General features: G+C 43.6%; 1 protein-coding gene across 1 annotated transcript in view; it reads right to left on the minus strand.

The window, feature by feature from the left end:
- The window catches only part of LOC146806109 (extracellular calcium-sensing receptor-like), a 161,232-nt gene that overhangs the window by 7,407 nt on the left and 130,703 nt on the right, over positions 1–23,122 (minus strand). Inside the window, exon 3 of the mRNA XM_085623860.1 lies at positions 4,704–5,540. Coding sequence (XP_085479986.1) covers positions 4,704–5,540 — 837 coding nt within the window. The remainder of the gene's footprint in view (positions 1–4,703; positions 5,541–23,122) is intronic.

Raw genomic sequence — 23,122 nt, forward strand, 5'->3', positions numbered from 1 at the left:
CCGGCCTAGAAGAGCCCCTCCGGCGTAAGTGGGACGTCCTGCTCCCCTGCCTCTTGTTCGCTTACCGAGAGGTCCCCCAGAAGTCCCTAGGGTTCAGCCCGTTTGAGTTGCTCTATGGACACCCCGTCCGAGGTCCCCTCAGCTTGGTTAAGGAAGGGTGGGAGGCGGCACCCCAGACCACCCCACGAGATGTGTTCCACTATGTCCTGACCCTCCGGAACCAGACCAGGAAGTTCCGAGCACTGGCCGAGGCCAACCTAGAGACAAGCCAAGAAGAGATGAAGTGCTGGTACGACCAGAATGCCACTCTGGTCGAGTTCCAGCCGGGCCAACAAGTATGGGTCATGGCCCCCGTGAAGCCAGGCGCCCTCCAGGACAGGTGGATCGGGCCCTACAAAGTGATTGAGCGGAAGAGTCAAGTCACATACTTGGTGGACGTCCAGTCGCCTCGGGATCCCCTCCGGGTCCTTCACGTGAACCGCCTCAAGCCTCACTTCGTGCGGACAGAACTGAGCCTCCTGCTGGCCACCGATGACGGGGCCGAAGATGAGTCCGATCCCCTCCCGGACCTCCTGTGTGTCAAGGAGCAGGATGGCTCCGTGGAGGGAGTGAACCTCTCCCCAGCTCTCACTGCCCAGCAACAAGAGGACTGCCGCCAGCTACTAGGACAATTTGCCGACCTCTTCTCCCTGATCCCCCGAGTCACCGACTGGTGTGTCCATGACGTGGACACCGGGGACAGCCCGCCGGTGAGACACCGAGCATACCGGGTCCCAGACCGGGTCCGGTCCTGCATTCAAGCTGAAGTCTCAAAGATGTTGACCATGGGGGTGATCGAGCCATCTGACAGTCCCTGGGCCAGCCCAGTGGTCCTGGTCCCGAAGGCAGCGGCCCCCGGTGTCGCCCCCGAGCTCCGGTTCTGTGTGGACTACCGGGGGCTCAATGACGTCACCCGAGCCGATGCCCACCCCATTCCACGAGCTGACGAGCTCATTCACCGACTCGGGGCAGCCCGGTTCCTCAGCACCTTCGACCTCACCTGCGGATACTGGCAGATTGCGCTCACCGAGGGGGCCAAGGAGCGGTCCGCCTTCTCCACCCCAGATGGGCATTACCGCTTCCGCGTAATGCCCTTCGGAATGAAAAATGCCCCGGCCACCTTCCAGCGCCTGGTGAATAGAGTCCTGGCCGGGCTGGAACAGTTCAGCGCGGCCTATCTAGACGACATCGCCGTTTTCAGTTCCGAATGGAGTGAGCACCTCCAGCACCTCCGGAGGGTGCTAACCGCCCTGCGCCAGGCAGGCCTCACAGTAAAAGCCAGCAAGTGCCAAATTGGGCAAGGAGCAGTAGTCTACCTGGGGCACCAGGTCGGGAGTGGCCAGGTCGCCCCTCTACAGCCAAAGATCGACGCCATCGTGGCCTGGGAACCCCCCACCACCCAAACGGAGGTCCGAGCCTTTCTGGGCCTCACTGGCTACTACCGAAGATTCATCAAGGGGTATGGCAGCCTTGTCGGCCCTCTCACAGAACTCACATCCAAAAAACAGCCAAAGAAGGTTCAGTGGACGACCGCCTGCCAGGAGGCGTTCGATGCCGTAAAGAAGGCCATGTGCACGGCCCCCGTCCTCCAGGCTCCCGACTACTCCAAGGAGTTTGTAGTCCAAACCGATGCCTCCGAGCATGGCATTGGGGCCGTCCTGTCCCAGATAAATGACCAAGGCCTAGACCAGCCCGTCGCCTTCCTCAGCCGGCGGCTGTTGCCCAGAGAACAGCGATGGAGCACCATTGAGCGCGAAGCCTTTGCCGTGGTCTGGGCACTCAAGAAACTACGCCCTTACCTGTTCGGCACCCATTTCAAAGTCCAAACCGACCATCGGCCCTTGCGATGGCTCATGCAGATGCGGGGAGAAAACCCCAAGCTACTGCGGTGGTCAATCTCCCTCCAGGGGATGGATTTCACCGTGGAACACCGCCCTGGGACTGACCACGCCAATGCCGATGGCCTCTCCCGGTTCTTCCGCCTCAGCGAAGAGAACCCCCCAAGATGATGGGCAGTTCTCTCCGGCTTTCAGCTGGGGGGGACGGGGGTTGGACCCGGCCTCGTAACATGCATCTACTGGTCCCCACACCACCTAACCTGGTGCCGGCAGCCCCAATCCCCCCGGCCTAACCGATCCTTTCCACCAGAACACACGCACCTGACCCGGACATCCTCGTCCATGGCCTCTCTCCCTTCGGCCACCCCGGGTCCGCATGCCCACTTCATGCACCAAGATGGCCGCCCGGCCCCAGCGCGACCCAGGCCTAGAGGCGCCACTCCGGCTGGAGGACATCACGCTTCCAGGGGATGAGAGAGGGAGGAGCAGTTTCTATCGCACCTCTGAACTCCCCTGGGACGATGGGTTTCGATCGGCCCTCCGGCCTCCCTGAGGGCTGGCTCCACGCCTGCTGGGTGTCTGGGCCTCCTCCCCGACCCGGCCCTGAAAAGATCACAAGACAATGGCAGGAAACCCCGACAAGCGACCCCCAGGTGACAAGACCCCTGCCTGCACAGACTCCAAACATCAAAGAGGGGTCGACCTATAACAAGGGGTGCTCTGGGGCTGTCCGGCAGATTCGACGCTGGAACAACGAGAGCCTGCTGACGCGGTCGCGGCTCCTGGAACTTAGACCACCTGAGCCCTGCTGAGTGACTCGCGGCTCCCTGAAGATCGTAAGACCTCCGAACTGTACCTGAGCCCTGCTGAGTGACTCGCGGCTCCCTGAAGATCGTAAGACCTCCGAACTTGTACCTGAGCCCTGCTGAGTGACTCGCGGCTCCCTGAAGATCGTAAGACCTCCGAACTTGTACCTGAGCCCGCTGAGTGACTCGCGGCTTCCACAGACTCCACCGGTCCCGCCGGACCCCACGACAACCAGCCTACCCCCCAGCTCGAGGATTGTGAGCTGTGCGCCGGGTACGTCCTTGCCTTGAACCTTTTGCCAGAGACTGTCCCGCTACCCCCTATCCTTTCCGAGACTCATTGAGCCCGTGCTCTCCTTGTACATATTTGCAGTGCTAACCTGTTTGATAAAGATTGGTTCCTAAGAACGCACGGTGTGGTGTTTCTGTGTCGTGTGGTGCCAGAAGTACGATCCTCGATACAAGATTTCTCCTCCTGAGGAGTCTCCCGCCAGTGCCCGGCTACGATACTTTGAGGGTGGGTCTCAGGGTAGTCAGGACCCCCTTTCCAGGCTCCTCTGAGGTCGCCGTCTAACAGTAGCCTTCCATTTTCTATATAGAATGCATAGGTCATGTTTGCAAATAGATTACCTTCAGCTGAGTAGCCTTTATTCTGACAACTGATCTGCCAAACAATCCTCTGAACCAGACTTTCCAGCAGCGGCTATATTAAGAATGATTTATTGGCAGCAATGTTTACAGGCCATATTATCTGTCAGCATTCAAAAATGTAAACACCCATGACACACATTGCTTTTAAGTCCACAAATCTGACTCCGACACATTTCCGACTATTTCTTATGGTTGCTAGGCAAGCCCCTCTAAAATATAGACAGGACATCAACTCCCGAACGAGGACTTCATTGGAATGTTTAAAATAGGTTTATAAATAACATTACACTTTGGATGCTAAACCGTGGAAAGAGAAATGGAGATAAATAATTGTATTCTTCTCTTTGAACTAAATCGGCACCTTTGTGTTTGGTGAGTGTACTATTTTGTCCTCCAGCATGTATTAATGTACTCCCTTTGTAAGTGGTAGGCTTCTAGATTCCAGGAGGCAATCACTGCCTCATTGTTTGTCATGTGATGTGTTGCATGTAGTCTTAAATGCCTTAATTATGACAGTGTACGTAAGTACAATCATTGTTTGCGCCTTAGGGTCCATATACAGAATTACATCTGGATCTCCCTTTCTTTTGGGTACACAGGGTGACTATCTGTAAGAATAATCTGCACAGTTACCTTGAGTTTCCCTATTACTCTCAGAAGTTCTGACACTTGTGTTTAAATTTTTTTTTTAACTTGTTTTTATTGCAGGAAGAATATAGCACACGCCAAGTGTTAACACTTGTGTACACCATCAATGATAAACCATGCTTTCATCCAGTTATTGGTTGCTTTCCCTGTTTGTACATATTGGAGCGGTCTTGCATTCTCTGTCCTGCTCCTCTTGTGTATCCTTTTTGTGTCAGCTTTTCCCCAGTGTATATCATTATTTATTTATCCTTATCTGTACACCAACTGATTGCTCTGCAGCCTATTTCATCACCTGAAGGGGTGCTCCTGCTGAGTCTCTTAAAAGGTAGGACATGGGAGAATGACACATCACACACTTTGCAGTGAATAATCTGAAGAGAAAACAACAAACAAATGTGCTAACAATATGTGGAAAAAGGAGAGGAGCCAGAAACCACACTATAAAAACAAAATGTTTTTCTGATGCAAGAGAAGCAGAGAGATAGCTGGTAAAATTGGTAGACGCAGATAAAATAAGGAAATGGAAGGTATGGAAGCAGAGATAAGGTTCAGAAAATAGAGAGAGAAAGTAGAGTGGTACTAGAAATAGACTTGTTCATACATTATTAAAAGCTCCAATGTCCAAGTGTTTTACACTTCTTGAAGGTCAGCACTGAAATATTAAATGTTCAATAACTTTATAGACAGATAGTTAAAGTGAACAAGCTGCTCAGCTGCATACCTGATGTGGCTGAATATCTTTGACACGTCGGTAATGGTTCCCATCAGGAATTGTCTTGTTCCAATAGTTAAGCAAATCATGCAAGGCATGTGCAAATGCATAGACAGCCAGGTATACATTATAAGTATACCTAAGATTATCCAGATCAAACAGGATTGGGTCCAGATCAACCACCTGTTCTTTTCCTGTGCAGACTTTTATGTCATCATCTTTTACAATCCCTTGAGCCAAGGTGGTGTTGTTGTCTTGCCACAGACAGCCAAACACCTTCTCCCAGAATGGTTTAATGAAGATGTCACTTTGAAACCTCTCTGGGTGTATATTGTACACAAAGTCCTTGAACTCAGGCATGTCAACAACATAAAAGGCAGAAGCTATGGTGCCATTCAGCCAAAGCCAGGTGTCCACAGTGAAAAGATTTGGCGTGATAAAGAAGCCAGGCAACCCCAACCACACTTTCCCTTGAACTTTCCTTTTCGCAAGTGTCTCTAGTAAACGTACCATTGCACTCACATGACTGTGGATCACAACAACTTTGGCCTTTGATTTTCCTATTAAATCAGCAAGGCTCTCAATCCTTTCTTTAGACTGCTGAACAGACACTTTTTCGAAGAAGTCAATGCATCCACCAGTCTTCTGTATCTCCTTTTTTAAAATCACGCTGCCTTGGGAAATACCATAATTATCCATTGCTAAAACACCCACCCAAGTCCATTTAAAGAAATGAAGAAGTCTAGTCACTGAATAAATTCCCATTAGAGTACTTGGTGCCATCTGGAACAAAGACGAAATTAGATGACTTTTGCTCTCAGAAGGATATAATGCCCCATAACTGATCTGTAAAGAATGGAACAACTTTTAAAATAATTTGTGATATTTAGGTTGGATCTTTTGTTGCTCCATGTGTCTGACGATGCACACAAACCCAAATCTCCAATGCAAAAGCTTACTGTATGCTATACAATGTACATATATCCCTTAGGCTGTACATATTTACAATATGTGACTTTATATTGTCTTTGCTACTCAATCTCTCAGGGCACCTTCCAAGTGCCCCGTAATTCTATTGTGGGCAGTAACCGAAATTACCAGCCCCGTTGGAATTATGAGCTCTGTGAGAACACCAGAGAGCTGTTGGATTTCACTTGGACACTTCATCTGCTGAAAGCATATGAGACGTCAGGGTAAACCTTTGGGGAAAATAGGGAATTACTGCAACTTTTCCTGATTCCTCCAGTATTTCCTCATTTCCCAGGGTATCCTCAGGGATCAATTTGTAATGCTGTTTTTCCTCTACCCCAGGAATTACTGAGGGCCACCCGGGATCAGTGGGACAGAGAATCCCAAACCAATTCACATTCATCTTTTAATAAGCCCCCTTTGTAGGAAACGTTCGAAGACAGAAACAGACACTGCTGCAAAACACAAAATATAACACTCAGAACTAATTGATAATCATATCTTATACAGTATATAAACACCCATGGAAGACAGAAAAGTGTAATAAAATACAACTATACCATTTACTACATTATTTTGAGGAATACAAAATGTTAGTCCACACACTCACAATCCTATCCTCAAAGAAAATGCTAAATTCCCTTCTGACTAAAAACATGTCATCTTTCTGGTTCAAAAAACACTTGCACAATTTTCACACCATCTAGGTGTATTATGTAGGTATACCTTTTAGATCCACTTCCTATTTCCAAATAAGGAACTAAGAACAATGAAGATTAAGGACTCATGGGGAGTGGCCAAGCAGCCAACCACATTGGCCGCTTAGCACTGAAGCTCTGCCGGCTTCCCCACAATCTTGGACATATACTAACCACTGATCCACCATCCCTGCTAGATAGCTGCCTGACCTAGATACTGCCTCACTTTGGACTGCCTCGCAGGTGGGGGAGAGTGGTGTAAACAGCGCTGATATTATCCGGACTTGCCACAGTGCAGTTGGAACCCGACCGCGGCCTCACCTGACTCCTCTGCAGCCAAACGGTGAGGGCTCTCGAGGTGCAGCCACTCCTGAGGTGCGCTGGCCTGGGGGCGAAATTTGCTGCATAAAACCAAGGGATCCTTCAGATGCCTGGGCCAGGACCATTGCAGCTGGAGGAGATGCGTTTGAGGGAGCCTGCACTGTGGGGGAGGCGCCATTGGGCCTCGGCTGCTGCGGGGAAGAGGCAGGGCCCACAGACAGAAGCCACGCTTGTGAGAGAAGTGGCATGGGGGCACGGCAGAAAGCTGTACCAGAGGGCAGCACATATGGAACCAGATAAGTCCGGGTCGTGTTCCCCCCGGAGGCCCCGTAGTGACAGGGACCGCTGGTGAGCCTGGGCTGGCAGCCATCTGGCCAAGTCGGAGCTTGCCCGCTGAATATTTCCTCTTGCCCTCCCTTCCCCCGCATATGCCACTACCTCTGCCTGCACACTGCTAGCCCTTGTGTGAATGCTGATGTGACCTGGAGCAACTGGACCAGATGTTAGGAGTCCGGAGCAGGGACTGCTGTAGCGGAGTGGCTGACTCTTGCTTCCTGCAGCAATAGCCTTCCTGTATCCAGCCTGGAACCCCTGCAGACCTATTGACTCCGCAACGTGGGGGCCCGGGGGCACACCTCCTGTCCCTTACTCCAAGATTGCCAGGCACCTCCCCCGTGACACGGCAGTCGGCCCTCACTGGTACAATACCAAGTAATTCAACTTGACCTCTGCGAACTGTATCCTTCTAGCTGTTGCTATATCATATTTAAATCATAATCTGAATACATTACTCAATGACACAATTATAAGACAAAACATTCAAAACGTAAAACTTCATACAACACAAACAGTGTTTGATGATCGCTTCCTTTTGTGGATTTTATTCCGTTATGAACATAGATGCTTTTTCTTGAAGCACAATATCTTTACATCTGTACATTAATGTCCATGAAATCCATTGCTTGCACTGCACTTCTAATAACATGCCCAATGCATTTCGGGCCCCATCGGCCCTTCCTCAGGGGCTACAGTCTGTAAATTATATAAACAAAATAAAGTATTTTAATATGTTGTTTTACATATAATGCGCAGGGGAACAATAAAGATTACAATTCAATTCTTACTTATGAATAAGCCAACAGTTGATATGGGGCAGCACAGCATTTCTTTTTTCAGAAAAACAGATTGCTAAACAGTTTTTTCAAATGAAAAAATGAAAGCAAGAAGCCATTCGTGATCATAATGATAGTGATAGATAGACCGACACCATTGTCTCGCTAACACCCTGTGACTGTGATCTCGATAAATACTTCACACTACTCAGAAAAAACCAAGTAACACACTAAATACGCATAGCACAAACGCATCAATTTTGAAACCTGAAATGAACGAAAAAAACGCCATGAACTACCTCAACGCTAAACCTAATACAAGGCTATAAATCCGAAACCTAACTAATTTTTATCTTCAAAAAATGCTCCTGCTGGTGTAGTCCGTCGCAGCTCAACCCGATCTGGTACAATTTCGTCCTGGTACTGTTTTGAAAATGTTTAATTGTCAGACACTCTTTACTTAGAAGGCGATCCCCTCAGAAGCAGATGACTGGCCCCAGATCCCTCTAACCGATGCCAGAGACAGAAATAAGCTGCTGCTTCTAACTTCAGCTCGGCGGCAAAGGGGAAGTGGAAGACAAAACAAGAGAGACTGCTTTCCAGACACTGGTTCCTCTCGTATTGGTTGCTCTCCTATCCTTCTTGGGAGCAGAAGACAAGATACCTGTAAAAGAAGTTAAACATTCACATATCCTATTTACATTTCAGCATTAACTTCTATAATCTCTTTTTTATATGGCCATTACCTGCATCTTATTATGGAATTGCTCCTCTCCTGAATGTTTTGCCTCTATCTATTGTTTCACCTAATTGATCGGAAGAACCCCCGGAAAGACCCGTGTGTGATCTTTTAGCCTTATTCCTATTTACAATAAGCTTGGTTCTTAGTCTGTAATTATGTAAATAGTTCTTAGAGTCCTTCTCGAGTATTCTTCCTATGTCGTTGCTTTTTCTGGCCCTTGTGAACAATTCTTATTTAATTTAATTGAATTGCGCAAATGTCTCTTCAAGAGATTCTCTGCTTGACACTCCTGTGCCGTGACTAGAAGTCTCTCTGTGTCTGCAATTAATTCTCCTTATTACTTATGTGTAGATTCAAGACAAAACTTCAAACTGCCAAAGTTCAATAGGAGAAAACACCAAACTTCTCTTGCACAAATTCACTGCTCAAAATTCGCTTACTTTAGTTTCAAAAGCGCTTCTCTTCACAGAAGCAGCTCCCTCGGTTTTATCTTCTTCACCATACTCTGTGACGGTCTGCAGCCAATGATCCGACACTGTCGCACCGATGAATTCACTCCTGCTAAAGAAATTCGTACTTGGTTTAATACACGTTCTAGGAATGGTAACAAGTAATAGCCTTCTAAAACTTTCCTCAATACAGAAGTGAGGCCAACAGACTAGAACAAGATTCTCCTCAGGTAAATCACGGAGCGTAAGAAAACACTCCTGACAGGATTTCTTTTCTGTTGAAGTGCGCAGCGCGATTCTCGCGCATGCACGATAAACACTTCAGAAAGACTCTTCAACAAAACACTAGACCGCAACCTCAACAAGGAAGTGAGGGCGGTCGGGAATCAGTCAGCTTTTACTGAACGCTTCAGTTCACGCAGAATGACGCGCAAAACGGCTCTCCAACCTGGGTTCGTTTTCTCCAACGAGGATACTGCCTGTGAGGAATAATAAAGCGGGCAAAGGGGATCCTGACAGTACCCCCCACCAAAAAACGTTTCACCAACCATGGTTTCGTTGGGTTAGCTTTGTGGAATTCTCGAATGAGTCTTGGAGCATGAACGTTAGTGTACGGTTCCCATGATCTCTCTTCAGGACCAAAGTTCTTCCAATCAATCATATAATACAATCTACCTTTTCTATAGGTTGAATCTAAGATCTTGTGTACCTCAAATTCTTCAGTAGCATCAATTAAAACTGGTTTTGGTGGTGCTTGAGTTCTTAAATTAGATGGACTCTTTTTTAGTAAAGAAACATGGAATGTAGGATGCACTTTTAAGTAAGGTGGCAAATGAATCTTAACTGTCACTGGGTTTAACACCTTGTCTACCAGAAAGGGACCAATAAAGCGAGGCTGACATTTTCTACTCTCTTTTAATCTGAGATTTTTGGTAGAAAGCCATACCTTGTCCCCTGGGAAAAAAACTGAACCAACCCTTCTCTTTTTATCAGCTTGAATCTTGTATGAGGTTTTTGCCTTAGTTAAATTCTTTTTAACTTGTATTAAGGACTTCTGTACTTCTTTTACATATTCTTCTACTGCAGGGACTGGACTCTCCTCTTTCTCTAAAATCAAACTTGGGAGCCTACCATAGTTTAAATAGAAAGGGGAATTACCCGTGGAGGAATGTTCAGCATTATTATAGGCGAACTCTGCTGCCCACACTAACTCTGACCACTCTGCCTTTTGATCTAGTAAATATAGCTGAAGATACTGCTCTAATTCTTGGTTGACCCTCTCTGTCTGGCCATCTGTCTCAGGATGAAAACTAGTGGAATAACGAGAAGCTATCCCTAACTTTTTTGTGAAAGCTCTCCAAAAGTGTGCGATAAATTGGGAGCCACGGTCTGAAACCAAAACTTTTGGAATTCCATGTAACCTTACAATGTGCTGAGAAAACAGCTGAGCCAATTGAGGAGCTTTTGGAATTCTTTTGAGTGGAACAAAATGGGCCATCTTGGAAAAAACATCTACCATTACTAGAATGGTATTAAATCCTTGACTTGGGGGAAGATCAACAATCAGATCCATGGAAACTGTATGCCAAGAATACGGTGGAGTGGGCATTGGCATTAATAACCCTTGTGGGGCCATTCGGACTGATTTTCCCCTAAGGCATCTCTCACAAGTGGAGACGAACTGCCGTATCTGAGGTCTCATTCTCGGCCACCAAAAATTTCTTTCCACTAATTCTGTGGTTTTGCGAATTACTTTGTGACCTGCAAGCAAATCATCATGGCAAATTTACAAAGCCTTTTCTTGAAGTGTCTTTGTGGGGAGAAATAGACGATTGCCTAAATAAGGTAGACCTTTCTTGATTTCTCTGTCCTTCTCTTCTTGAGCCCATTGAATAATCTCTTGTCTGGTCATTGCCTCTTGTATTTCAGCTGAAAAGTCTGAATAGCTTGCTACAGATATTATCTTATCCTCTGGTATGATAGGCTGGAACTCTTGAACTCTTTCTTGGGAGTTTGAATTGATTCTGGAGAGTGCATCTGCTCTAGCGTTACTTGCTCCTGTGTGAAAAGTGATGACAAAATTAAAATTGGCAAAAAACAATGACCAACGTAATTGTCTGGCTGTTAACGTGCGAGCAGACTTGAGAAACTGCAAATTTCGATGGTCTGTAAACACTGTGACTTTGTGTTTGGCCCCCAACAAATAATGTCGCCATTCCAAAAATGCACATTTGACAGCTAACAACTCTTTATCTGCAATTGGATAATTACACTCTGGTGGGGTCAATTTCCTGGAATAATAAGCCACCGGATGCAACTGGCCAGTGTTCGGATGACGTTGTGATAGAATTCCTCCAATTGCAACATCTGAGGCATCAGCTTCGACATAGAATGGATCTTCAGATCTTGGGTGCAAAAGGACTGGAGCCCGAGTTAAGGAATCCTTCAAAAATCGAAAAGCTTCTTCAGCCTCAGAACTCCAAAAGAACTTCACTCCCTTCTTTAAAAGACAAGTAATGGGTGTCACCTTGTGAGAGAAATCTGGAATGAATCTCCTATAGAAGTTTGAAAACCCAAGAAAACTTTGAATCTCTTTCATATTTGTGGGAGACGACCAATCTTGCACAGCCTTCACTTTAGTAGTATCCATACTGACTCCTTCAGGAGAAAGCACAAATCCCAAAAACTCAACTCTTTCAACATGAAATGCACATATTTCCAACTTGACGTAAAGATGATTCTCGAGCAACTTCATGAGAATGGCTCTCACATGCTGCACATGTTCACTTATGTTTTTTGAAAAAATCCAAATGTCGTCTATGTAGACAACTGCCACTCTATCCAAAAATTCTCCTAGAACATCATTCACAAAATGCTGGAAGGCAGCTGGAGCATTGCACAACCCATATGGCATTACTTGATACTCAAATAAACCATAACGAGTTCGAAACGCTGTCTTCCACTCATCTCCAGGAGCCACTCGGATCAAATGATATGCTCCACGCAAATCCAACTTGGTATACACTTTGGCATCTTTGACTTGATCTATCAGCACAGATATCAAGGGAAGTGGATAACGATTCTTGACTGTTACTTGATTTAGTGCCCAATAGTCTATGCAAGCAGGCAGATCACCATCCTTCTTAGGAATGAAAAATAAGGGGGATGAAACTGGAGACTGGGACGGACGGATGAATCCATTCTCTAAATACTGATCTAGATAGGCCTTTAAAAATTGATTCTCTTTTTCTGTGAGAGCATATATTCTACTACAAGGAAGAACCGCTCCCAACTCTATTTCTATTTTACAGTCGTAAGGGCGATGAGGTGGGAGTCTTTCAGCTTCTTTTTTGTCAAATACTGAAGATAAATCCTGATATTCCGATGGAATTTCCTTGGTTTCTACCGCACAAATCTGAACAGGATGATGGAGTACCAAATTTCGAACCGGAGAACCTTGAGTTGATTCAGTTCTTTCCTTAAATCAATTCTCAACACAAAAAGGGGAATCCATGACGACCGTTCTCCTACTCCAATCTATACGTGGATTATGTTCAGTTAACCAAGGGAGCCCCAAAATTAACTGGAACTGGGGGGCATCAATTAGATTGAATGTAATTTGTTCTGTGTGGCCCTTTAATCCCGTTAACTGTAGCCACTCAGTCTCATGAGTGATAGGCCCAGAAGACAGATTAGTTCCGTCCACCGCCCGCACTGCCTCCAAGAACTGCTTTTTGACGAATTTTATTCCAATCTGCTGCGCATATTTGATATCACAGAAGTTTCCAGTGGCCCCAGAATCTATCATCACGGAGACCTTCCTTATTTCAATATCACAAAATCTTACTGTGAAGGAGACCACTAAATGAGGTGCAGCAGATTGCAAGGTGTTTACTATCTGTTGGGTCTCTGGAGTTGTCTTGACAATTGCTTCCATCCGAGCAACTCCTTCTACGGGTGAAGCCGACCTTTTCCCTGTTGAGAGGATTTTGGCTTCAAAATGCCCGGCTGATCCACAATATAAACATAACTGGGCATTTCTTCTACGCTCTTTTTCCTCTTTTGTCAATGGGCCTCGGACTGAACCAATTTGCATTGGCTCTTCTGTAGATACACTCTCTGTGGTTTTATGACCTTCAGATTTTACCCTATCAAAACGAGGAGGCAGAGGACGAAAATCTTTTCTCCTCTCATTACGACGTTCACTTCATCTGTGGTCTATTTGTAGCACCAAATCAATCAACTCTGAAACTTCTGTGGGTCTACGAGGAATTTGAGCCAAAGCATCTTTAAGCTCGTCCTTTAATCCTCGATAAAAAATGGCAGCTCTTTTTTCCTCCGGCCAATTTGTTTCCACAAATAATTTGTTACATTGAGCTAGATATCCTACTAGATCTCTAGTTCCTTGCTTGAGCTCTAGTAAGTCATTGTCCGTTGCTTGAGAAGCAGATCGTCTATCAAATATTCTTAAAAAATCAATCTTGAAGTTCTCAAAATTGTACAAAACTGGATCATTTTTGGTGACCAAAGACATTGACCAGGCTGCTGCATCACCATTCAGATACGACAGAATAAATGCAACTTTCGATTGATCCTCAGCAAAAATCACAGGACGACACAAAAAGTGTAAGGAACACTGTGTTAAAAATATTTGTGCTCTTTGAGGATCTCCACCTAACCTTTCTGGAGGCGCCAAAGAAATAATTGGCGAAATAGCATGAATAACTTGAGTGGAAATATCTGCTGCAGATGAATTACTAGACAATGGTTGAGATCCTTTAAAAACTGACCCCGATGCTACCAACTCATCTAATTTTTGTCTTGTTTGGATGGACTCTTGACTAGACCTCCTGACTTCCTCCCTCAAGGATTTGTTCTCTATTAACGCAGTATTTAATTGTTCCTGCATATTGCTCAAAATTGTAGTCAAAGACGTTAAATCAAAACTTTCCGTCATTCTGCCCGGGAGGGGATCTATAATCCTCAATGAAGAGGAGGGCACTTCAATCTGTCAGACACTCTTTACTTAGAAGGCGATCCCCTCAGAAGCAGATGACTGGCCCCAGATCCCTGCAACCGATGCCAGAGACAGAAATAAGCTGCTGCCTCTAACTTCAGCTCGGGGGCAAAGGAGAAGTGGAAGACAAAACAAGAGAGACTGCTTTCCAGACACTGTTTCCTCTCGTATTGGTTGCTCTCCTATGCTTTTCGGGAGCAGAAGAGAAGATACCTGTAAAAGAAGTTAAACATTCACATATCCTATTTACATTTCAGCATTAACTTCTATAATCTCTTTTTTATATGGCCATTACCTGCATCTTATTATGGAATTGCTCCTCTCCTGAATGTTTTGCCTATATCTATTGTTTAACCTAATTGATCGGAAGAACCCCCGGAAAGACCTGTGTGTGATCTTTTAGCCTTATTCCTATTTACAATAAGCTTGGTTCTTAGTATGTAATTATGTAAATAGTTCTTAGAGTCTTTCTCGAGTATTCTTCCCATGTCGTTGCTTTTTCTGGTCCTTGTGAACAATTCTTATTTTTTAATTGAATTGCGCAAATGTCTCTTCAAGAGATTCTCTGCTTGACACTCCTGTGCCGTGACTAGAAGTCTCTCTGTGTCTGCAATTAATTCTCCTTATTACTTATGTGTAGATTCAAGACAAAACTTCAAACTGCCAAAGTTCAATAGGAGAAATCACCAAACTTCTCTCGCACAAATTCACTGCTCAACATTCGCTTACTTGAGTTTCAAAAGCGCTTCTCTTCACAGAAGCAGCTTCCTCGAGAGCCTAAAAGCGCTTACGGTTTTATCTTCTTCACCATACTCTGTGACGGTCTGCAGCCAATGCTCCGACACTGTCGCGCCGATGAATTCACTCCTGCTAAAGAAATTCGTACTTGGTTTAATACACGTTCTAGGAATGGTAACAAGTAATAGCCTTCTAAAACTTCCCTCAATACAGAAGTGAGGCCAACAGACTAGAACAAGATTCTCCTCAGGTAAATCACGGAGCGTAAGAAAACACTCCTGACAGGATTTATTTTCTGTTGAAGTGCACAGCGCGATTCTCGCGCATGCGCGATAAACACTTCAGAAAGACTCTTCAACAAAACACTAGACCGCAACCTCAACAAGGAAGTGAGGGCGGTCGGGAATCAGTCAGCTTTTACTGAACGCTTCAGTTCATGCAGAATGACGCGCAAAATGGCTCTCCAACCTGGGTTCGATTTTCTCCAACGAGGATACTGCCTGTGAGGAATATTAAAGCGGGCAAAGGGGATCCTGACAGTAATCCACAGTACGCCGAACGTGCGTCTTAAGACCTTGAACGCGGAGTGTAAACAAAAAAGGGACTACTGCAAATGATTACAGGCGCCATTTTGGAATGGTACAATACGCGGATATAATATACTTATTCTTTCAAAAATACTAATAACCTGATACTGAACCTGTAGGTTTTTCTAAAAATAAGGATTTACTAAAAGGGATGCCTTTAGCGTAAAAACGAAGACGCAGTATATGAAAAAGGAGAGTTACCAACATTGACGCTTACAGGGGCCATATTAGAACGGGCTAATACAAAGTTGCAAGATAAACATATAAGCTGAAATAACCGTGACCTACAAATTTATCTGATATAGCAGATGCAAAAAAATTTCCTTTTCCACAAAAACCACAATAATGAATCGCTTATGTGCTGGATAATGGTGACTATAAAGTTGGTAAGTGACGTGAAAAAGTAAATAAACAAATAAAAATGCTTGTGCTAGATACCAAGAGCAATCAAATGAAAAATTAAATCAAAGAATTTGAAGACTTGTAAAAGCGAATGATGTTGTACACAATGCTCCATTCTATGATAACATAATGCCAATCAATGAAACTGAAAATCAGTGCTGCTTTTAGTGAACACACATCTCTGAATTAGTTAAACGCCTTACTACCTTAACATATAGTACATGACAAAAAACAGCCTAAATCTACTTTATCATTGATCCCTTTGGGATCCTGAGTTTCTAGTCTTTTGATCCAAAATATCTCTCTTTGGAGTAGAGTTTTTGTGAGATCTCTACCTGGTGTGGGCTCGATCATTTCTATTTCCTGAAACTTTAATTGAGCTATTGTATGACGAAATTTCATCCAGTGTACTGATAAACTACTTTTAATGTTTTTGTTACGAATAGTACTTTTGTGTTCTGAAATACGTGTTTTTATTTTGCGTTCCGTTTTCCCTATGTATAATGATCCACATGGACATTTAATACCGTAAATTAGATTTTCTGAATTACAGTCTGCATTGAATCTGACTTTCATAGTTTCTCCGGTATGAGGATGTTGTAAGGTATTTCCACATATAACATTATTACAATGTATGCAATTTTGACACCGTCTCATTCCTTTAGGCTCTTGTGTAAATGCTGTAGGCTGGTATTTGAGCATTTCTTTCAAGTTTCTAGATCTCCTATATGCAAAGATAGGTTTATTCACAAATAGATCTTTAAAGTCGCTTTCATGTTCAATTATTTCCCATCTTTTATTTATGATCCTTTTTAATTGACTCGAGCAGGTAGAAAATGTTAAAACGAAAACTTGTCTGTTCGGTATTTTTTTATGTTGAACTTCTTGAAGCGTGTCCCGGGATTTAGTTGTCATCTTAGAAATGGCTTCTTTTAGAATATTTTCGGGATAACCCTTAGACAAATATCTCTCTTTGAGAATGTTGAATTTTTTTTTAAGTGAACTCTCTTCTGAACAAATCCTCTTAGCTCTGAGCAGCTGAGAGTATGGAAGATTATGGATGAGATTCTGCGAATGAAAACTATTAAATAGTAGTGCATTGTTTTTGTCAGTGGGTTTGTGGTATACTTCAGTAAGTATGCTTTTTTTCACCAACCGTTACCAAAACATTCAAATATGGTAATGATTTCTTATCACTCGTACTCGTGAGTTCCATATGTTCATCATACTGATTCAGTTGTGCGATTTTAGTTTCTAAAAATTGCCTGTTATTCCCCCAAATAAGGAAAATATCATCAATGTATCTGCAATATAATAACAGATTGTCTGTCCATTCTTTGTCAGAAATGATGAACCTGTCCTCAAACATGGCCATATAGGTATTAGCATATGCTGGGGCCCCAGCAATACCCATCGAAGTACCTTTTAATTGCAAATAATATTTATTGTCCCATTCAAAATAACTATGATGAGGACAGAAATGTAACATCTCAAGAACGAATACCTTATCTGCTCCTATTGTAGATTGTTTAAGTAAGGCCCATTCAACTGCTTCCATGCCACCCCCATGGGGGATGGAAGTATACAGTGTTTTTACATCCAAGGTACATAGAAGAATCTCTTTATCAAGAGTAACCGTCCGGAGTTTTTGTAGAAAATGCGTGGTGTCTTTCACATAAGATAACCCGTTCTGAACAAAAGGCTGCAAAAAATGGTCTATGTATTGTCCTATAGGTTCAAAGATCGGCCCACACCCTGTAACGATCGGTCTTAGAGGTGGATTTTGTAAATTTTTATGGATTTTAGGTAACATGTATAGTCCAGGTCTCTTGGGGTTAGTGACTGTCAAGTAGTTTTTAGTTGTCTGAGTGATCCAATGCATCTCAATAGCTTTATCAAGTATAGTGTCTAAAGTAATGGCCATCTGTTGAGTGGGATCTTGATCTAACAGTAAATAAGTATTAAAGTCTGAAACATGTTCACTCACTTTGGACATATAAAATGTCCTATCCATGACCACTATAGCTCCACCTTTGTCCGCTTTCTGTATCACTATTCTAGTATCAGATTTTAAGGATTTCACAGTGTTTCTGTAATGTCGAGTAAAATTAGTTATTTTTGATGCCTTTACATTAATCTTTAGAAGATCATTCTTAACTAGATTCTCGAAAGCGTCAAGTATTTTATGAGATGTTGGTGCTTGAAATGTAGATTTCTTCTTAAATTCTATGAATACCGGATTTTCCTCTCCACTTCAGTGTTAGGTAGCGTGGCAAAGAAATAACGTAAACGTAGGATTCTCATGAATTTAAATAAAGCTATTTCGTTCTCCAACATTGCAGTGTGGTAAGTTGGTACATAACCTAATCCTTTGTTTAAAAGTTTGGTTTGCTTGGAAGTGAGTTGGATGGATGAAATATTCACAACTAAGTTGTTTTCTGACTTCTCACATTCGGTCTTACTTTTTCTTTGACTTCTCCTGGTTTTCCTCCTTGTTTTCCAGGAGGTTGGCTGTTGTCTATCTCCTGTGCTAAAAAAGACTTTGAAGTTGAAGCTTCAGCAGATGATGTTGCCTCTTCCGGTTGTATTTAGTCTTTGATTTTTGCAATCCTAGGAGGTGCTCTATTTATATGAGTATCTCCCTCAGTTGCCACACTCTCTTCTGAAGAAGTATTAGCGTTCTTTCTAAAGTAGGCTCTCCTCTGGGCATAAACCTCCGCCCATGTATACACCTCGTTGAGTTTGTAGTCCAAGGTGTCTCTTTTATATTTTCTAAGTTTGCCTTCTTGTAATTCCTTAGAATAAGTTTCCAGTTTGGTGTTGATATCTTCTAGTACTTTATTCCAATCCTCTGTATCCATCCTGGTTTCAAGATCCATTTTAATTACTGAGATTTCCTCAGTGATTTCTTTGATCACTACTGCTAATTCCTCTATTAATAACAAAATAAGGTCAAGAGAACATTTGTTAAGTACTGCGTACCAACGGTCCATAAAATCCTTTTAAAGATGAAATCTAAACAACATTGGTTTGATTGACAGTCTTAAGCCCCTCGGGATACTTTTAGCTCCGTGGTACTGTACCAATGTAGAGGCATGTAGGCGTTGATGTAGTTGTCTCCTTGTTAAGAATTCCAATTGTTTAAGTTGTTGCTGTAAGGTGCTTTCCTGCACTATAAAAGATTTTACTTCATGTATTAGAGAGTAGATTTCCGATGCTTGCTCATTTGTGTAAGCCAAAGTGGTGGCTCTATTTTCCGTTAAACTTGTAATGGCGTCGAATGACATGGTTGGGTGCTTCCTCTGGGATAGACAGTAGTATGAAATTAATTGAAAGAGGAGCACTCCTAATTAAACTCGTATTTGCTTTTTTATGTTTATTTATGTAAACTCTTTTTTGAAAATATGGCATGCTGCAGAGGCTGACATGCTGCCTAAACAAGCCTTTTTATAACAAAAACAATATCAAGTAATTCAACTTGACCTCTGCGCACTGCATCCTTCTAGCTGTTGCTATATCATATTTAAATCATAATCTGAATACATTACTCAATGACACAATTATAAGACAAAACATTCAAAACATAAAACTTCATAAAACACAAACGCTCAATTAAAGTTTCAGGTAATAGAAATGATCGAGCCCACACCAGGTAGAGATCTCACAAAAACTCTACTCAAAAGAGATATTTTGGATCAAAAGACCAGAAACTCAGGATCCCAAAGGAATCAATGATAAAGTAGATTTAGGCTGTTTTTTGTAATGTACTAAATGTTATGGTAGTAAGGCGTTTAACTAATTCAGAGATGTGTGTTCACTAAAAGCTGCACAGATTTTCAGTTTCATTGATTGGCATTAGGTTATCATAGAATGGAGCATTGTGTACAACTCCAAAAACACTAAGAGGGTGAGGGAATATCACTCTTGTTCCCCCAGGGTTAAGTCAGTTAAACAACTAAAGAGTGACAAGGGAAAAAGAAGGAGCAAAAAAACACGGGCAAAAACCAAAAAGAATTGTTAAAAGAACCCTCACTCACCAACCTAGTTGGTGACATGCTTCATCATCGGGTTCCCACCAGAGAGGCCGAGTGCCTCTCTGGTGTGCTACAACGCCTGAGTTACAGCGGAGCTGGTTTCTGAAAGTGGAGGGGAGTGAAATTAAAAGGTAAATGGTTTTAACCGTCAACTAATTTAATGTCGGCAAACCAAAGACCAATAAAAACGTGAATTGGGCAAGTTCTGGTTTGTTAGGTTAACCAGAGCTTAACCAATTAGTGATAAGGTCGACATGACATGTTTCTGCTTAAATGTGCCCAATTGGCTAAGCTTTCATCAGGACCACAAGGGTCTCCACGGCGGTATGCGCACGCTAAGGCGCACCCTAACCTGTGGAGAATGAAATGGCAAAACTCACGGTTTTACCAAGTAGCCATCCTAGTATTTCCGGGGCTATAAATGTCTGAAAAGGAAGAAGACAGACGCAACATATATAAAAACATACCAAGACATAACTTCATCGGTTTGCATTTGCTTACATTTGCTTGTTTTTGGTGAATAAGCAATTTGATAATCCCGTGTTGTGGAGCGGGAGTGGGTGTCTCAATACCAATTGTAGCTTGAAACGCTCAAAAGCGAGTGATTCCTCGTCACCACGGCCTATGATAAGGAATGTAGACGCCTCCTTGACGATCCCATCAGCTACACTCCTTTAGATGTGGATCCCACTCAAGAACTCCACAGCACCATTCATGATTTGGTCGAGAACACTGAACTCCAGGGCTTTATCACCAAACAGGAAGCAATTTTCCTCACAACCAGTGAGGCTACCATCCCGTATTTCTACACGCTCCCGAAAACTCATAAGAACAGGATACCACCTCCTGGACGCCCCATTGTTTCCGGAATCGGCTCACTGCTGGAACCATTGTCACGGTACTGTGACTTTTTCTTGAAGCCTCTCATCCAATCAACTAGCACCTATCTTAAGGATACGAAAAGTCTACTGGCTCTCCTACGCGAGATCACACTCCCTGATGGAAGTCTTTTCTTGGTAACAATGGACATTGAGAGCCTCTACACCTGTATTCCCCAGGATGACACCATTGATGTAATAAGGAGCTCCCTGGAGGCGAGCACCTGGAACTACACAACTCCACGGGAATTTGTAATTGAATGTGCCACTCTTGCTCTAAAAAGGAACTTCTTTGAATATAAGGGTGATCTGTTTTTACAGTCAACTGGCACATCGATGGGCAGTACCTTCGCGCCTTCGGTAGCAGGGTTGTATGTGTTCAATTTCGAATGCAAGTTCATCCTAGACTCGCAAAATCCTTATTCGTCCAATATATTCTTTTGGAAAAGATATATTGATGATGTTCTGATCATCTGGCTAGGAACAGAGGAACTTCTACTGGATTTTTTCAACTGGGTGAACACATGTGATCCTCACCTCAAGTTCACACATTCTTATGACAGAGAAGAGATGGTTTTCCTGGATGTGGTCATCACCAGGACAGGTGGGACCCTACAAACAAAAACTCACCATAAACCTACGGCTAAAAACAATCTGTTACATTTCACCAGTTATCACCCACGTCCACTGAGGGAAAACCTCCCTTTTGGCCAATATCTTCGTCTTCGTCGAAATTGCAGTGAGGTTTCCACATACAAGCTACAGGCAAGTGATCTCACAAAAAAATTGAAAGACCGTGGTTACCCTGAAAAAATACTTGCAAGGGGCAACAAACGCGCACGCAATCAAAACAGGGAAGCACTCTTGGAAGTCCATGAGAGAAACGATTCTGACTCAATACCTCTCACTTGCGTTACAACTTACAACGCAGCATCCAACGCAGTATGTAAGTCCATTAAGAAACATTGGAATATCCTTACAAGCAACAAACATTACTGGGAGAAACCCCTATTTTCCTATAAGAGAGCAAGGAGCCTTAAAGATTCCCTGGTACATACCCATCCGAAGGTGCCGGACAGAAACCAGGACCAATCCATCGTCAGTGCTTGGGGCCTTCCCCCTATTGTTGGCCATTACCCCTGCGGATCGTGCAGTGTCTGCCATCTTACATCACCTTCGAAGTATTTGGAGTTGGAACAAGGCAAGCAATGGACACAGAGAATGCATACCAATTGCAATTCCACCGATGTGGTATACTTAATCACCTGTTCATGCGGACTGAAATATGTCGGCATGACTAGCAGGAAGATTAAACAACGCATCTGCGAACATCGCAGCACCATTCGCTGTCGCAAGCAGAGCACGAAACTGACTGATCATTTCTTGCTGCTAAACCACACACCTAATGATATGAAGTGGACAATCATTGAGAAACTGAAGCCTGGACCACACACCCAACAACTACTATTCGAAAAAGAACAACGTTGGATCTATCGTTTATCGACACATCTTCAGGGTTTGAATGATAATATTCCTTGGAGTTCGATATTAAAACACTGAATTACAGATCCTAACGAGCCACTGTAACGTCATAACCTAAAATAGCCTCCGTGCAGTTCTCTCCACATTAAATGCCTTTGATTTGCCATTTTTCGCTGTCACTAGACTTCCCCATCATTCCACCTTGATGGTGACAAGGCCTGTCCTGAGTCATTGACTTATTAAAAGGCTATTTACGTTTTCTGCTCTCCCCCCTGTAAAAAAGGCGTTTTTTAGATTTATTAATCTCAGTTGTTAATATCATATTCACTGGGAGTATTATAAATCTGCAGAACATAAATGCCATTTCGATATGCACCTATCAGAGGAGAACTAAATTGAACGCTTTCACGAAGATCTTCAAATATGTAAAGCGTATTCACAACACTTTAATGAGTTACCTTCTAAACGGTGTATTCCTCTAGGTATGCCCCCTAATCAACAACATGGTAATTTTCAGCATCTTTCGCATGGCGAACAAAGTACGCCGGTTCATTTTGTCCAGCACGAAGGATGAACCAATAGGAGCAGGTCTCCTTACTCTTTAGACACACGGAATGCATCACGTACACCCATACGCCTAAAACGAACCACGTGACTGGAACCACGGAGTATTTACTTCCGCGTTCCCCATTCACTCACTAATATCCGGGCCGAGGAGGACAGATCGAGGCTGACTGCGGGAGTGTGCGAGCATGGAAGTAAGTTGGGGAATCTTTCCTTGGCTAGAAACTAGTTGCGGTCGTCTTATTTTCTGTAGAGAACGCAACATTCTAACTTTTTGTCTTCCATCTGACAGAAACTATAGCTCACTACCCCCCTCCCGGACCCATGATGTTAGTAACATCGAGTACTTAAGTAAGATGATTTTAACACCCTCTTTTATCCATGCAGCTGTTTTTTCACAACTAATTCGTAATCGCTAGACATGCTCTGGAGCAA

The sequence above is a fragment of the Triturus cristatus genome, chromosome 8 (genome assembly GCF_964204655.1).
Source record: "Triturus cristatus chromosome 8, aTriCri1.1, whole genome shotgun sequence".
NCBI lineage: Eukaryota > Metazoa > Chordata > Amphibia > Caudata > Salamandridae > Triturus > Triturus cristatus.